Raw genomic sequence first — 16,689 nt, 5'->3', positions numbered from 1 at the left:
GCACATGGGCCCTGGAGACGAGAGGACGGAAAACACCCCATTTGCCTACATTGGCAGCATTTTGGATCCACATAAGGGACTTCCTGCGGGCGAGGGGGGAGCAGCTTCATGCAGAGATGACTAAGACACAAGCCAACGTGGAGCTGTGACCTGGCCAGGTTGCCCCAGCCAGCAGCCTCCCCACCAGCACTGACCCCGCCTCCCTCTCGGTGACCTGGGGCAGGGCCGGCAGGGGCTCTTACCAGTGGGTTCTTATAATAGAGCAGCCTCCGTTCCTGGGGGTCCAGGGCAAACCACCTTTTCTTGAAAGGCTCTCTGTGCTGCAAAAGAGGGAACCTTGTGCCAGGGGGGCCGAGCCGGGGATGTGCAGAGGTCAGAGGGCCAGGCTGGACTAGGCCACGGGAGCAGGCCGGTCCCCGCTCCATAGTCACCCGGTGCCCCTCCCTGAGGCCCTGGAGCTCGGAAGGCTGTGCCCGCCTCCTCAGCCCTGCCAGCGTCACCCCGCTGCCTGCAGGTGCGGCTGGGAGTTGGAAGAGGCGTTTTCCTCTTTCTCGGGCTGTGGACAAGGAGTCTCAGAAAGAGGAAGCTGGGGACATCAGAAATGACTACTGCTCAGTAATGCGGAGAGCCCTGGCCCTGGCCAAAGCCTGACCAAGGTCAGGGGACGGGGGCGAGAACCACGGGCTGTGCACTGGCTGCTGAAAGAAGGGCACGTGCCCAACCGGCCTGGCTCAGGGTTGAGTGTCCACCTAGGAACCAGGAGGTCGCGGTTCCATTCCTGGTCGGGGGCTTGATCAGGGCTCGACTCCCAGTGGGGGGCGTGCAGGAGGCAGCCAATCAATGATTCTCTCTCATCCTTGATGTTTCTACCTCTCTCTCCCTCTCCCTTCCTCTCTGAAATCAATATAATCAATTTAAAAAGTTATCTTTAAAAAAGAAGGAAACAAAGTGTGCAACCCTTTGACTAGCTCTCAAGCTGACTGAGGCTTCCTTTCACACTGACTGCTTAACGCCTTTCCCGGGAGTTTTGTTTGTTTTTAATATATTTGTATTGATTTCAGAGAGGAAGGGAGAGGGAGGGAGAGAGAGATAGAAATACCAATGATGAGAGAGAATCATTGATCGGCTGCCTCCTGTACACCCCCCAACTGGGGATCGAGCCTACAACCCGGGCATGTGCTCCTGACCGGAATCGAACCAGGACCCGTCAGTAGACAGGCGGACACTGTAGCCACTGAGCCAAACCAGCTAGGGCTTTCCCGGTAGTTTTAACAACCATCCTGGCAACATATCACACCTTAAAAAAAAAGAAAGCCTGGGATGCTAACGCTTTTGGAGTGTCTTTAGGGAGCGCCTGCTTTCCCTTCCTTTTCTCTTCTCCTCCTCCATCCCCCCTTTCTCTCCTCATGCCACCGCCACCCGCACCTGCTCCAGCCAGACTGCTGACTTTGAGCCTCGCCCCACCTATACGCTGTCCGGGTCTGAGGTGCCCTCGGGCAGCAGGAGCCTCCACACCGGGAGGGAGGGTCGGACCTTCCTGGGAGGCAGAAGCTCCCTTTCCTTCGCGGGCAAGTAGGAAGAAGCAGCCGCTGAGGGGTTAAGGGCTGGTATGGCAAATGGGAGCAGAGGCGGTGCTTGTGCTGGGAGGGGAGTGCCCACGTGCCACGCATGGTGCACAGCTGTGGTTTCTCAGGCTAATCTCAGCCCCTGACTCACGTGGACGCCCCAGCAGGGCCCCAGCACAGAGCGCCCGGTTGTGGAAAAGGCAGAAGCTGACCCCCCAGGAGTTCCTTGCAGCGATGCTTTCCCAGGAGCAGGGTCGTTTAGGGGAGTTAAGAGGAAAGCAGTGGAGGGTGGTGCTGATAAGGAGGGAGGGTGCCCAGTGACAGGGAGAGGCACCTGCAGCAACACTGGCCAGCTGGCCCCTTGGTCCTTGGCCCCGGGAACTCACACACATGGGTCTACTTCCCTCCTTGTCCCACTTCCCACCTTCTGCCCGCCTGCCTGCTGGGCCAGGGGCCAGGAAAGCCCCCAGGGACCCGGAGAATGTACCTTTGGGCCCGTCTTTTCCATGAAGCCTTGTTTGAGGTAGTTCCTGGTGATGAGGGGCACGAGCTGGGGAAAAAGAGACACGCACTGACCCCCGACTCACAGCCCGGCCGGTAGGGGGTCAGGCTCCCCACTGAACTTGGCTGTGCCACAAAGGGGAAGTCTGGAATGGGGAAGGATGTGTGTGCACGGGGTTATATTTGGAACGTGGTGTGGATGCAATATTAATATTTCAACAGAGCCAGATGTGTGCGGGGCTTCCCAACACCGCTGAGTCTTGGTTGAAGAACTTAAGGAATGCTCCGAACCGCCCCCCCCCCCAGGAGGTGGACACAGACGAGGCTCTGAGGAGACCCTCCTGTCAGGGTCCCCTATAGGTCTAGTGTGTATCAGGCTCTGGGAGCAATTCCCAGCCACCCCGTGAGGTGGTAGGAATTATCACTACAATGGTACAGCGGTCAAGGGTACTCACTCCCAAAGTCACCCTGCCGGGAGGATGGAGATCTGGGATTCACACCTAGGGCTGATGGACACTAGACAGACACACGTGGTCCTCCTGTGATGCTAGAGTATAAACACGCCTCTCACCGGGCCCCTGGCCAAGACCTGGTCATGGGTGGGGATTCTGACACAGGGCCCCAAGGAGGGGACAGCAGAGTGGGAACGTAGAGAAAGCTCTGGACCAGGAGTCAGGAGACCTGGGTTCTAGCTCCAGTTCTGACCTCAACTAGCCCTGTTCCCTGGTAAACCCTGCCTCCTCTCAGCCTGTTTCCCTCCCTGCAATCAGGAGACTGGAGGATGAGGACGTGATCTTCAGGGTCCCTTGCAGCTAGCCCTGCTGCCCCAGAGACGCCTCAAGGGGTTGATGCTGACCTCCTGTGCTCCAGGGGGTCAACCTGGCAAGCCTAGGGCTTCCAACCACAGCCCAGCCCTCTGGGGCAAGGGAGGGGGGGGGGCTTCCAGAGCTCCAGGGCAGAGGCAAAGAGGAAGTGAGGTCTGGGGAATAGGAATAGGAAGTCTGAAATGGGGAAAATTGTGAGCCAAACCCAAAAATATAAACTATACAACTTCCCTTCCCCTAAAACATATTCTATAGACTTTAATCCCTTCATTTGCAAAAAAAAAAAAAAAAAAAACACAGAGTCCCTTCGGCTCAACAGTCTGAACCTGAGCAGAGGCAGGGCTAGTCTAGGCCAAGGGAAACACCTCCCAGGAGGAAAGACATGTGGACGGAGTATGTTCACTGTACCTCCGATGCCTTGGCTCACCTGATTCTCACAATAGCCCTGGGAGGTAGGTGTTGTCCCCATGGTGGCAGGTGAGCAGGCTGAGGCTCAGAGAGGTAAGGGGACTTGCCCTAGTAACACAGCTTCCCTGGCCTCAGTCCATGCATCCTCAGCGCAGGACCAAAACCCCACAAGGACACCTGGGCTCCTGGATGCCTAAGCGACTGCCCAGGACCTCACACAGACATAGAGGAGGAAAGGCAGGGGCACATAGGTGTAATGATGGGCACATAGGGGTAATGATGGCAGATGAGGGAGGCGCAAGGACATTGAGGATGTTGGCCAACGACCAATTTCCTCTGCAGAGGTCAGCAAAGTTGGAGCCCCAGCTCAGATCCAGGCGGCCGGCCGAGCATCTGCACTTTGCCTTCCCTGCTCTCCCGTCAGCAGCCAGCACCCCAGCACCCTGCCCCCAGGAACGTGCACTCGCCAGTTCTGGGTGCTGAGTCTGCAGACCCGGAGCACCCTGACCCAGGCGGCTGGGGCCGCTTTCATAGGGTCACCATCTCGGTGCATCACTGGGCCTGAAGTGGACCTCCATCCCAGGCACTTGGCTCCCTGAAAACTTTGGAATGAAGGAGTGTTTAGGCTTTCAAGGAGGACCTACCAGTTTGGAATAAGACAGCCCCATCACTTACAAAATCCTCTTATAGAGTTGGGCCTAAACCAGGGGTGGGCAAACTTTTTGACTCGAGGGCCACAATGGGTTCTTCAACTGGACCGGAGGGCCGGAACAAAAGCATGGATGGAGTGTTTGTGTGAACTAATATAAATTCAAAGTAAACATCATTACATAAAAGGGTACGGTCTTTTTTTTTTTTTAGTTTTATTCATTTCAAACGGGCCAAATCCGGCCCGCGGGCCATAGTTTGCCCACGGCTGGCCTAAACCAAACACCTGATCATAGCACCTCAAAGCTAGGAGGGGCCCTGAAGATGACCTAGAATTCAATGGTCAGCAAACTCATTAGTCAACAGAGCCAAATATCAACAGTACAACGAGTGAAATTTCTTTTGAGAGCCAAATTGCTTAAACTTAAACTATATAGGTAGGTACATTGTTATTAACTTAATTAGGGTACTCCTAAGGCTTAGGAAGAGCCACACTCAAGGGGTCAAAGAGCCGCATGTGGCTCGAGAGCCGCAGTTTGCCGACCATGGATCTAGATGAAGTGCCATCTTACAGATCTGGAAACAGGTGTGCAGAGAGGTGGTGTGACCTGCAGGGATCACACAGCAGGTCAGCCACAGAGCACCCGTGCGAGCCCAGGCCTCCTGGCTCCAGGCAGCAGCCTCTGCCCCACACAGCCCGCCTCCCCAGCCCAGCCTGAGCGAGGCACAGGATGCCCCAGACGGCTGGAGACAATCAACATGAAGTTCAAGGGCTCCCCCTCTCCTTGGCCATGGAAGGCAGATTTTCCTGCCAGAATTGTCATGGGGAATTGCCTTCCAGAAAACATGAAGGGCAAGGGGGACGTGAGCGTGGGAAGAGCACATCTGATTATCCACTGGACCTTCCTGGGACTCAGTTTCTCATCAGCAAAATGGGAATAACCACCCCCACCTCACTGCCTGCTACAGGACTATGAGGTAAAAGGAATTACGAGGTAAAGGGGGCTCCAAAGCACCTTGCAAGCAGTGTGGCAGGGATTGTGTGCACCTTGTAGAGGGGAACGGGTCAGGAAGAAATGCCCGAATCCTGAGCCCTCTGACACCCGAAGGGGAGAGCCTGGCCTGCCTTTCAGAGGCCGCCTTGCTACGGGTGAGGACCTTACCCCCAGCTGCCCCAGGAGGAAGCCTTTGGTTGCCCTCGGAGGTACCCAACCCCAAGCCTCAAGGTCTTGCCTACAAACCAACCTAGTCTGGCCTCTGAGTGTCTTCGAGGTAGGCAGACAAGGAGAGGAGGTGGCAGAGAGGAGACTCGGAAGTTGGGGTCCACTGTTAGCTCACCTCAGACTCTGGGAGCTCAGGAAAGGCCGCCTTTAGGTATTGCAGACGGGCTGCGCGGAGGGCATTGAACCAGTCCACTATCTCCTGCAGAGAAAAAGGCAAAGGACAAACGGACAGCCGGTGAGATGGGGGGGGGGGGGGGGGGCTGGGCTGAGAGTGCTGGCAGGAAGCTAGCAAGGTTTTCAGGTCTGTGCACGGGCACTCCGCACACACTCATTCCCCCAGTTCCACTGCGGGGCCTGTGGGCTGATCACAGGCAGCTGCAGGAACAACACCAGAGCCTGGGGGTGGGGGAAGGGGAGGGTGGGCGCCCAGGCCTCACCTGAGCAAGTGGGAGCCACTGGCAGGGAGGTCTGGAGCCGTGGGAAAGGCCCCAGTGAGCTGCATGGGAGTTGCGCAATGGCCAAGGACAGTCCTTGACATTTTCTCACGGGTGTACGAGTCACCTGAGGATCTTGTTACAGGGCAGCTGTGGGCTCAGTGGGTTGGGGTAGAGCCTGAGAGTCTGCATTCCTAGCAATCAGCAATGTGATGCTGGTCAGTAGGACACACTTTGAGGAGCAAGAGTCCTCACTGCCCTAGCTGGTTTGGCTCAGGGGATAGAGCGTTGACCTGTGGACTAAAGGGTCCCAGGTTCGATTCCAGTCAAGGGCCCATGCCCAGGTTATAGGCTCGATCCTCAGTGGGGAGCGTACAGGAGGCAGCTAATCAATGATTCTTATCTTTGATGTTTCTATCTCTCTCTCCCTCTTCCTTCCTCTCTGAAATTAATAAAAAATATATTTAAAAAAAAAGTTCTCACTCGGATGTCAAAGACCGGTTTTCAGGTGGGGGCATGGGCACCTGGGGGTGCTCCTCCACGGGGGGTGCTCACTGCTTGGAGGGCAGCGTAGGCCGAAGCCGGCTTGGACCTTCTGCTATCACTCCGGGAGAACGCACTCCTCAGCCATGCGGGCACCATCACCTCTCCCCAGGTGGACAGCTCACCAGCTGGCTCTGCGGCTGCTCTGCTGTTCCCCGATTGGTCCTCCCCGCCCTCAGCCAGAGTGATGTGCACTTTGCAAGTCTCTTGAGTCCAAGATCGAGTTTTCTCCACAACCCTCAAGAAGAAAAGCTACGCTCTTTGGTCTGAGGGACTTTGCCCTCTGAGTTCCTTCCATACAAAGCCATTTGCAATCTCAACACATTCTGTTCGCTCCTCCTGGAACTCTATGCCTCACCCACCCCGCTCCCCTCACCCACGCATACGTATGGCCTAGGACAGTGGTTCTCACCCTTCCTAACGCCGCGACCCTTTAATACAGTTCCTCATGTTGTGGTGACCCCCAACCATAAAATTATTTTTGTTGCTTCTTCATAACTGTAATTTTGCTACTGTTATGAATCGTCATGTAAATATCTGATATGCAGGATGTATTTTCATTGTTACAAATTGAACATAATTAAAGCATAGTGATTAATCCCCAAAACAATATGTAATTATATACGTGTTTTCCGATGGTCTTAGGCGACCCCTGTGAAAGGGTCGTTCGACCCCCAGAGGGGTCGCGACCCACAGGTTGAGAACCGCTGGCCTAGAACATTCTACTCATCCTGAAGGTTAGTTTAGATGTTGACACAGATTTTTGCTCAGCCCAAGCGCTGCCTCCATGAGAACTGCCCCACCCATTCTCACCCACCCACCGCCCAGCCACAGTTGCTGAGGTGATCCCGCCCCTTCTTGGCCACAGCAGCTGGACCAGGGCTGGACCAATGCTGGACGGGGCTTATGAAATGCTTTCTCCCAGGAATCTGGAACTGGGGGGCAGAAAGACTTGTTCAGGTAGCTGCAGTGCCGCACTTCGATGTAACTGGGTGATTGAGTAATTCATGTGAGTATGATTTTGAAAGAATGAAACATAATTGCCCTTTGTCTCTCCTAGGTTTGTTCCGAGTTCTGAGCTCTCTTGTCCTGGGAGTTACAAGCCTTTGTGTGTCTCGGGCGCTAAGGGAATGGGCCTGTCCCAGAAAGACCTGGCCTAGGCCTTCACTTTGGAAGGTCTCTCCAATCACAAGCTGGTGACCTTGGGGCCAAATCCAACCTGCATTCGGTTTGTTTGGCTCCTGAATTTTTGTTTGTTTCAATCCTCTGTACAGGTTTCCTGTTTGCCACAGCCTCACAGCTGTCCACTTCACTTTCAGATCACCTGTCTGGCTCCTGCTGGCGTGACTTTGCGGCCCCTCGCTTATGCCCATCTTGTGGAGAAACTGGGGTATCAAGGGAAAGAGCAGAATGGCCAGACCTAGGTTGTCGGATGCTCTACAATAGGGCAAGTGGGAAGGAGTCAGGTACCATAAATGTCAGAGACCTTGGGCACCTCAGCGAAAGTCCTCGTAGCAGTGATTGGCACGGGGGGGAGGGAGGGGTGGCCACCAGTGTCCAGCCAGTCTGAGCAACAGCAGAGAGCCCACCATGGACTGAATGAGAGCCAGGGTCTGATTTCCTGGACCTTTAAGTTGTGCTTCTCAAACTTTAATGTGCATAAGGATCACCTGCGGATCCTATTAAAATGCAATTTCTGCCAGGCCAGCGTGTCTCAGTGGTTGAGCGTCGACCTATGAACCAGGAGGTCGTGGTTTGATTCCTGGTCAGGGCACATTGCTTGGGTTGTGGGCTTGATTCCCAATGTGGTGCATGCAGGAGGCAGCTGATCAATGATTCTCTCTCATCATAGATGTTTCTCTCTCCCTCTCCCTTCCTCTCTGAAATCAATAAAAATATTAAAATTTTTTAAATAAAATGCAGTTTCTAATTCAGTAGGTCCAGGGTGGGCCTACACGTCGAGAAGCAAGGCCCCAGAGTGCACTGCTGCCTGATCTTCTCTCCGTTCCTCCTCCCATAGTCAGGGTCTCTGGTGCCACCTGGACTTGCCATCCCCGGGCACAGTCCTTCTGCTGATGGACTCCCCTTGGTGGACGTGAACCGTCCACACACACCCACTTTACCTGTCAGGTTCCTCTCTCTGATCTCACTCTGCCTTCCTCACACCGCTATCTCTGACCAGAAAGTGACGCTAGGTTTAGGCAAACAGTAGCTGCAGACCTCAAGAGGGTTAGTCGCTGGGCCTGCAGAGCCCTGGGGTGCCGAGCTGGAGGCCGGCACGGCGAGGCCAGGCAGCTCACCTTGCCGCTTTCGTGATACACAAACAGGTTCCTGATGTGGCCCTCTCTCCGGTAGGTGATCTGCAGCCCGTGGGGGTTGCCTATCTTCTCCGTCTGGAAGGTGGCATTCAGGTCCTTGATGTGGATGACAGCTTTGGGGCTTTTACCCTGAAAGAGAGGGAATGGATACTCAAGATGCCGACAGACAGTCCGCAGGGAGTCGTCTTATCTCCTTCACCAAGGCCTCAAGCAGACAGGTAACCAACCTGTAACTTTCCATGGGTTTTCCCTGTTCTTGCTCTGTCATTAGGACACACGGATGCTCCTGCTGTCCTGTATTCAGCCATCCCACCATTCCTGCTTACTCGGCCTGGCCTCTCGGGTTGGAATGGGGCTTGGAAAGGCCTTAATGCAGGACTTTTCAAAATTTTAGCCATGGCAGTTTCTCTGAAGCAAGTCATCTGTGGGAGCCACCCAATAAAATAAAGCAGAGAAAAGCAGATGTGGGGTCCTGGCTGGTCTCAGGGTTCTGAAACAGTGCAGTCACTGATTCATGCTGAGCAGGGAAGAGAAAAGAGTGCTTTCCTTCAAAATCGGTAAGAGAGAAAAATTATAACAAACACCGGGGAGCTGTGGGAGCCATTGACCCATGTGCCTATTGCATTTTAATAAAAATAGCCTTGGCTGGTTTGCTCAGTGGATAGGGCGTTGGTCTGTGGACTGAAGGGTCCTGGGTTCAATTCCGGTCAAGGGCACGTGCCCCGGTTGTGGGCTTGATCCCCAGGAGGGGGCGTGCAGGAGGCAGCCGATCAATGATTCTCATCATTGATGTTTCTATCTCTCACCCCTACCCTTCCTCTCGGAAATCAATAAAAATATTTTTTAAAAGGACAAGAAAAAAATAAAATAAAACTTCAGTTCTTTACTCAGCCCCATTTCAAATGCTCAAGTAGCCACCCGAGGCCAGTGGCTAGGGTATTTTGTTGTTGTTGTTAATTCTCACCCAAGAACATTTCCCCATTGATATTTAGAGAGAGTGGAAGGGAGGGGGAGCGACACAGAGAGAGAGAAACATCAATGTGAGAGAGATACATCGTTTGGTTGCCTCCTGTACATGGCCCCAAGATAGAGCCTGCAACCAAGGTATGTGCCCTTGACCAGGAATCGAACCCAGGACCCTTCAGTCCACAGGCCAACAATCTATCCACTGAGCCAAACCAGCTAGGGCTGATGGCTAGGGTATTGAACAGGGCAGACATAGAACTGAAGAAAGCTTATTAATAGTCTTCTCTAAAGGGAAAGTTGGTCATATCTATTACCATGTTGAGTGTTCTGCTTTGACTCACAATTTTGCATCTAAGAATCCACCCCAAGGAAGTAATTGCATTTCTGTGCAAACATGCATGCCAAAGATGCTTATTGCCATGTTACTTACTGGTATACTAGCAGAAAAAGAAGGAGTGTTTCACATGTCCATTAAATAATTAAATCATGGTACATCCACACAATGAAATACCGCAAACATTTTTTTAAAAAATATATTTTATTGATTTTTCACAGAGAAGAAGGGAGAGAGACAGAGAGCTAGAAACATCGATGAGAGAGAAACATCGATCAGCCGCCTCCTGCACATCTCCCACTGGGGATGTGCCCGCAACCCAGGCACATGCCCTTGGCCGGAATCGAACCCGGGACCCCTCAGTCCGCAGGCCGACGCTCCATCCACTGAGCCAAACCGGCCTCGGCTACCGCAAACATTTTAAAAGACTAATTTAGCCCTCACCAGTTTGGCTCAGTGGATAGTAGAGCATCGGCCTACAGACTGAAGGGTCCCGGGTTCATTTCCAGTCAAGGGCACATGCCCGGGTTGCTGGCTCAATCCCCAGTAGGGGGCGTGCAGGAGGCAGCCAATCCATGATTCTCTCTCATCATAGATGTTTCTATCTCTCTTTCCCTCTCCCTGTCCTCTGCCCCTTTACAGTCTATCCTCATCCCCCCCCCCCCACCTCAACACCAGGCAATCACTTACCTACTTTCTATTGCTTGTTGTAAAATTTCCTATACATGGAATTATGTAGTACATACTCTTGTATGAGGCTTCTTTTACTCAGAATAATATTTTTAGATTAATCCACCTTATTGCATTTTTTAGTAGCTTGTCCCCCTTTATTGCTGAGTAATATTCCCTTCTATGGATGTATTACGATTTGTTTATTCATTCAGCTGTGGATGGACATTTGGGTTCTTTCCAGGTTTGGGCTATTATAAATAAAGCTTCTGTGAACATTTTTTTTTTTTTTGGACTTATGTTTTAGTTCCACCTAGAAGTGGAATGGCTGGGTTATGTGGTCAGGTATACATTTAACTTTATGTAAAATTGCCAATGCCCTAGCCAGTTTGGCTCAGTGGCTAGAGCGTCGACCTGCGGACTGGAGGGTCCCAGGTTCAATTCTGGCCTAGGGTACATGCCCAGGTTGTGGACTCAATCTCCAGTGGGGGGCATGCAGGAGGCAGCCGGTCAATGATTCTCTCTCATCATTGATGTTTCCATCTCTCTCCCTCTTCCTTCCTCTCTGAAATCAATAAAAATATATTTTTTTAAAAAAATAAAATTGCCAAATTGCTTTCCAAAGAGGCTGTATTATTTATGGATGAGGGTTTCAGTTTCTCCACATCCTCGCCAATGCTGGGTGTTGTCAGCCTGTTTAATTTTCGCCATTATGGTGGGTGTGTAGCATCTCATTGTGGTTTTGGCCTGCACTTCCCTGCCAGAGACAGCAAGCGTCTCTTCTTACCCTTATCAGGCCTTTTGGTTTCCTTTTCTATAAAAGGCCAGTCCATTTGCTTTGCCATTTTTCTAATGGACTGTCTTTTTCTTCTTGATTTGTAGGTTGTTGTGTTTTTTTAAAAATATGTTCTGAGTATCAACACTTTGTTATGCTGAGATACCTTTTGAGTTTCACTTTCTTTTTACTTTATTTACTTTCTTGTATTACCCCAAATTTTTACATAAAAATGAGCTATCTTTATAAGTTAAAATTTTTCCTTTTGGGGGGAAAGAAATTTAAAAGACCAAAGGCAACTTGTGTTATTTTTAGACTGTTTTAGACTAAACAGGCTTAAGACTGAGAGAAGGATCCACTTTTCCCAACCAAAAATGAGGCTCCAGGAGACCAGCCCCCAGCGGCTGCTGGGGTTCAGTGGCCCCTCCTAACTCTGCTCCACTTTCTCTTCCTGCCTCTTGTGCCTGCAACATTTTTCAGGTCTTTAAACTGAAGACTAATAAGAAATCCCTACTCTTGCCCTAGCTGGTTTGGCTCAGTGGACAGAGCATAGGCCTACAGACTGAAGGGTCCCACGTTCAATTCCAATCAAGGGCACATGTCCAGTTATAAGCTCAATCCCCAGTAGGGGGCGTGCAGGAGGCACCCAATCAATGATTCTCTCTTATTGATGTTTCTATCTCTCTCTCCCTCTCCCTTCCTCTCTGAAATCAATAAAAAGATATCTAAAAAGAGAAAAAGAAATCCCTACTCGCACTTGGAGGATAAATACTCTTCATCCCTCATCATTTTTCACTTGGCCCTAGCCTGCGGCCACGCATCGCACAGGTCCATCTAGGAAAGCAACAGGGGAAATACACAATAATTCCTACGTGTAGAAAACCGAGCAAGGTGAAGGCCAACGCTCAGAGCCTTCTGTTGGTCACTCCCTCACATTCTCATCTATTTCCCTTCTTAGCACTTCCTGCCACCTGCTATATCATATGTTGATGCTGTTTGATCGCCACCTGTCTCCTTCCACTAGCATGAAAGCTCTGAGAGAAGAGGAACTTTGTTTAGTTCACTGCTGTGTCCCCAGTGCCTACAATAATGTCTAGCATATAGCAGGTGCTCAATAAATATCCCTTGCGTGTCTGAAGAGATGAAGTCAAATCAAGTGATCATCGAAGGCTTAATCATGGACCAGTCGAAGCTTATTCTAAGTCAGCGGTTCTCAACCTGTGGGTCACGACCCCTTTGGCGGTCCAACGACCCTTTCACAGGGGTCGCCTAAGACCGTCCTGCATATCAGATATTTACATGACGATTCATAACAGTAGCAACATGACAGTTATGAAGTAGCAACGAAAATAATTTTATGGCTGGGTCACAGCATGAGGAACTGTATTTAAAGGGCCAGAAGGTTGGGGACCACTGCTCTAAGTGAGCAGAAGGTGTGTTTTAGTGGGCTGGACTGACTGTATCACCAAGGGAACATGGGATGTGGGGCCTGAATCACCCACAGGACAAGTCACTATTGATTAAAGAGCAGACCTCGGTGGGTGAGCCCAGTGGTCGGAGGGGACCCCTCCCGGGGCTGGCCTCTTACCTCTTCCTTAGTGTAGTACTTCAGAAGGCCTTCTCTTGCCAACAGGACAAATCTCCTCCTTAGGAACTGCGCGTTGTCCCTGCCCCGCTTCCACAGGAACCCTTCCCGGTTACCTGAGCCACCACGACGACAAAGAGTGAGCACCCACCGCCTTAAGACAAACAAGCAGCTCACAATCCTCGCAGGGTCTCGGGATACAATGAACCTCCCGCTGGCTGCTGAACTGTCTCACATCTAACGCACGTGGCTATTTCAGATGCAGGGCACGGGGGTCCTATCTGGGGCCAAATTTTCAATGTTCTTCCTTGGCTATTTCTTAAGAAGGCACAGTACAGCCTTACGTAGGCTAAGTACTGAGACACTGTACCGATGATTTCCGTGGACATCAGCCCGGGGGCGCTCTCCAGAGCGCAGGAGTAACGCCGCCCTCTAGGCGCCTGCGGCTGAAGAATGCCAGGTGCTCCTGGGAGCTGGGAGCGTTGAGCACTGGCTGCCTCTGATCCTCAAAGAGTGGTTTTGTGCACTTTGCCCTCCGGGTCGGGGTCAGCCACAGGTCCAGGGCCACCGATGAGGTTGTGCCTTGCACAAGGTTATGAAGGAGGGCGAATTCCGGCCCATGCACCTTACCGAGCCTGTGCCACACCGGGGGCTCCAGGAGCCAGGCGCAGGGGTGTGTTCCTGGTGGGTGAGCCTCCCTGCAACTCACAGGAAGGACTCTACACCCCTGAGGCCCGCAAGGACGTGCAAACATGCTTCCTGTCCATTCAGACCGCAAACCCCACCAACTGCTGTGTTGCCATTTCAGAGGCAGAGGAACCCATGCCTGGGCCTCTGTGGCCAGAGTGAGGGCAGCAGATAGCTCTCGGCTGGACCTCGCTTCTAAGAATCAGGCACTTTGTTTTCTAGAACTCGCTGCAACAGAGACGTTGAAAGGTGATGAAAATTAACTGTACCTGAGAGTGAGATGGTTTTCCCATCGGCCATAAACTCCTGTCTCTCATACTTAGCTCGAATCCACTGTTCCTTTAAGACCCTAAAAAGAGAGAACCTCCGGTCAGCTGTGTCTGATACGTGCTCTGCCCACAGCAACTGTCTGAGGCCCCGCAGCTGCAGGCGGGAGTGTCACCCAGCGGCCTCGCTGCCTGCTCAGGCTACCAGGACTGCTCAGCCGTGCTCCTGTTACCCTGTGGAGCTGGACCGCTCTGTTGTGGGGACTGTCCTGGGCACTGTAGGATGTTTGCCAGCATCTCTGGTGTCTACCTCCTGGATGCCAGTAGCTCTTCCTCCTCGGTGATACCCAAAAATGTCTTCAGACATTGCCAGTGTCTCCTGGGGGAACTATATTCCCCAGTGGGCTGTTAGAAAACCTCTGGGCTATTCTGATGCCAGCCTGGCCCTCCAGGTCAGCGAGACCGACACCAGCTCCTCTGGATCATCTACACTGCCGCCTCCACTGCCGCCTCCGCTGCATGCTCCCAGCTTAGGCCAGAAGGCCAGCAGCCTCTTCCTGGGCCTGCCCATGAACTCGGGGCATGGCACACCGGACGGAGCAGTGGTCTTGGAGTCTAACCATCTGGGATCTGGTCCCATTCAACCATTTATCCACTGTGTGATCAAGAACAAGATACAGTAGGTCCTCGGGTTACGTCGGAGATCCGTTCCCACAGCGACGTAACGCAATTTTCGCCATAAGTGGGAACCCACCTACATAAGCACCTACGTCACTCACAGGGAGCACATACACAGCAGTAATGAAGTGAAACAGTAAAAAAAAAAAAAATTAAAAGGAAGATAACAATTCCTGACCTTTACTTGTGGTAAATAAATAATAAGAAACATAAAGCACATATGTACATACATCAAAATGATGGAACTTTTTTTTTTATAAATAAATGGGAGATGGCGACGTAACCACAAAACAACATACATCGAGTCCGACGTAGCCCGAGGACTGCCTCTGAACTTGGGGAATATGCCAATAATATTATACCTACCAACCCCTTAGGGTAGCTTTAAATGTATATAAAGGGCGTGGAGCCATGCTCAGCACAGAGTGGGTGGTTTAATGTTAGTCCCATCAGGTACTGTCTTCCATGACCTGTGCAGAAAAACCATGCAGCCAAAAGGAGACTTAATTCCATCAGTTGGTTCTCAGACAGAAACATCAATGATGAGAGAGAATCATTGATCGGCTGCCTCCTGCACGCCCCACACTGGAAATTGAACCCACAACCCAGGCATATACTCTGACTGGGAATCAAACCATGACCTCCTGGTTCATAGGTTGACATTTAACCACTGAGCCACACCAAAGGTTTATGTGACCTTTTCCACACAACCACAGGGAATGGGCTAGAGCTGGGCACCTGGCCCAACTGGTCAATCAGAGCTCTGCCCAGAGCCGTGTGGACCAAAAGGAGCAAGACTGAGAAGGGAGGTGAGTTAGAAGCGCTCTCTGGGATCACACTGGGAGCTGGAGCTGGGACCTAGCCGTGGTCTGGCTCCAGCTGCATGAAGAAGCCCAGCTGAGAGAGAGAAGCAGCACTGAGAGCCAGAGAGGCTCTGAGAGGCTGCTGGTGTTTGTCCTGGCTTGTCCTTCCTGGGGCGGCTCCACCTCTGTCCTCCCTGCAGCCTGACCCCAGAACCCACAGCATCTTCTTTCTAAGCTGGTTTAAACTGGGTTTCTGTCACTTACCATCAAGAGTCCTATCTAGCTTTTCGGCGTTTGCCTTGGAGGAGGCTTGGGTGCGACTTTCTTCAGTTGTTCCGGAACTGGGGTCACCTGACAGACACCAGCCGCCTCCGTCAGGCTGCCCAAGTTTGACCCCAAGGAGGTCAAAGTCATCTATCTGAGGTGCAGCGGTGGGAAAGTCAGTGCCACCTCCGCCCTGGCCCCCAAGATCAGCCCCCTGCGTCCATCTCCAGAAAAGACTGATGGTGGCATTGCCAAAGCAGCCTCGGGCAGTGATCGGAAAGGTCTGCGGATCACAGTGAAACTGTCCGTTCAGAACAGACCGGCCCAGGCTCAGGGCCTCTGCCCTGACCATCAAAGCCCTCAAAGAACCACCATGAGACAGAAGGAAGCAAGGAGACAGGAAGCACAGTGGAAATACCACTTTTGATGAGACCGTCAACATTGCCCGAAGATGCGGCACCGACCTTTAGCTAGAGAGCTCTCTTGAACCATTAAAGAGATCCTGGGGACTGCCCTGTCTGTGGGCTGCAATGCTATTGGCCACCACCCTCATGACATCATAGATGACATCAACAGAGGTGCCGTGGAATGCCTAGCCAGTTAAGAACTACACAGGGAAATATTTCAATTAAAGATCATATGACGACGACGACAACAACAAAGAGTCCTACCTAATGCACAGTCCTCACCAGGACATTGAGGAACCCTGAGCCACAGGATCAGAGCTGGGAGAGGCAATGGGGACTGAGGCCCCAATCCTGGTGCTGCAAGTGGGGAGTTAAGAGGACTTTTAGGATAGGAGGGAAGAGGCCATTAGTATTCAGCTAAAGGGATTTAAAGCACAGGCCTGTTGTTGGAGTCATGACAAGCAGTGTCTGTGTAGTGCAGGCAGAAGGCCTAGCACATAGTAGGTGCTCACCAAGTGCTCGTTCCCTTCCCCTTGGAGCCAAGGGCTGAGTGGCAGAGATGAGGCAAGAGGATCAGGCCCTCAGGCCTGACACATCCCTCTGCGGGGCCAGGCACTAGGCAGCATTCTGAAGCTGACACTGAGAAATGGATTAAAACTAGCATTTCAGCCCAGCCGGCGTGGGGTGGCTCAATGGTTGAGTGTCGACCTCTGAACCAGGAGGTCATGGTTTGATTCCCGGTCAGGGCATATGCCAGGGTTGCTGGTTCAATCCCCAGGGTGGGGTGTGCA

General features: G+C 52.2%; 1 protein-coding gene across 9 annotated transcripts in view; it reads right to left on the bottom strand.

The window, feature by feature from the left end:
* Positions 1-16,689, bottom strand: part of ADAP2 (ArfGAP with dual PH domains 2) — a 54,473-nt gene that overhangs the window by 21,787 nt on the left and 15,997 nt on the right. For 7 of the 9 annotated variants that reach the window (XR_009449164.1, XR_009449163.1, XM_059669498.1 and 4 more), the window contains 6 exons: positions 13,750-13,829; positions 12,797-12,909; positions 8,447-8,593; positions 5,285-5,368; positions 2,053-2,115; positions 243-320 (listed from right to left, as the gene is read on the bottom strand). Coding sequence is in view for 7 of the 9 variants with exons in the window: in XM_059669498.1 (XP_059525481.1) it covers positions 243-320; positions 2,053-2,115; positions 5,285-5,368; positions 8,447-8,593; positions 12,797-12,909; positions 13,750-13,829 (565 nt within the window). In the remaining 2 variants the exon portion in view is untranslated. The remainder of the gene's footprint in view (positions 1-242; positions 321-2,052; positions 2,116-5,284; positions 5,369-8,446; positions 8,594-12,796; positions 12,910-13,749; positions 13,830-16,689) is intronic. The other 2 variants (XM_059669496.1, XM_059669497.1) reach the window with 2 other exon arrangements.

This window comes from Myotis daubentonii, chromosome 16 (assembly GCF_963259705.1).
Source record: "Myotis daubentonii chromosome 16, mMyoDau2.1, whole genome shotgun sequence".
Lineage (NCBI taxonomy): Eukaryota > Metazoa > Chordata > Mammalia > Chiroptera > Vespertilionidae > Myotis > Myotis daubentonii.
This window is presented reverse-complemented; position numbering and strand designations above follow the sequence as displayed.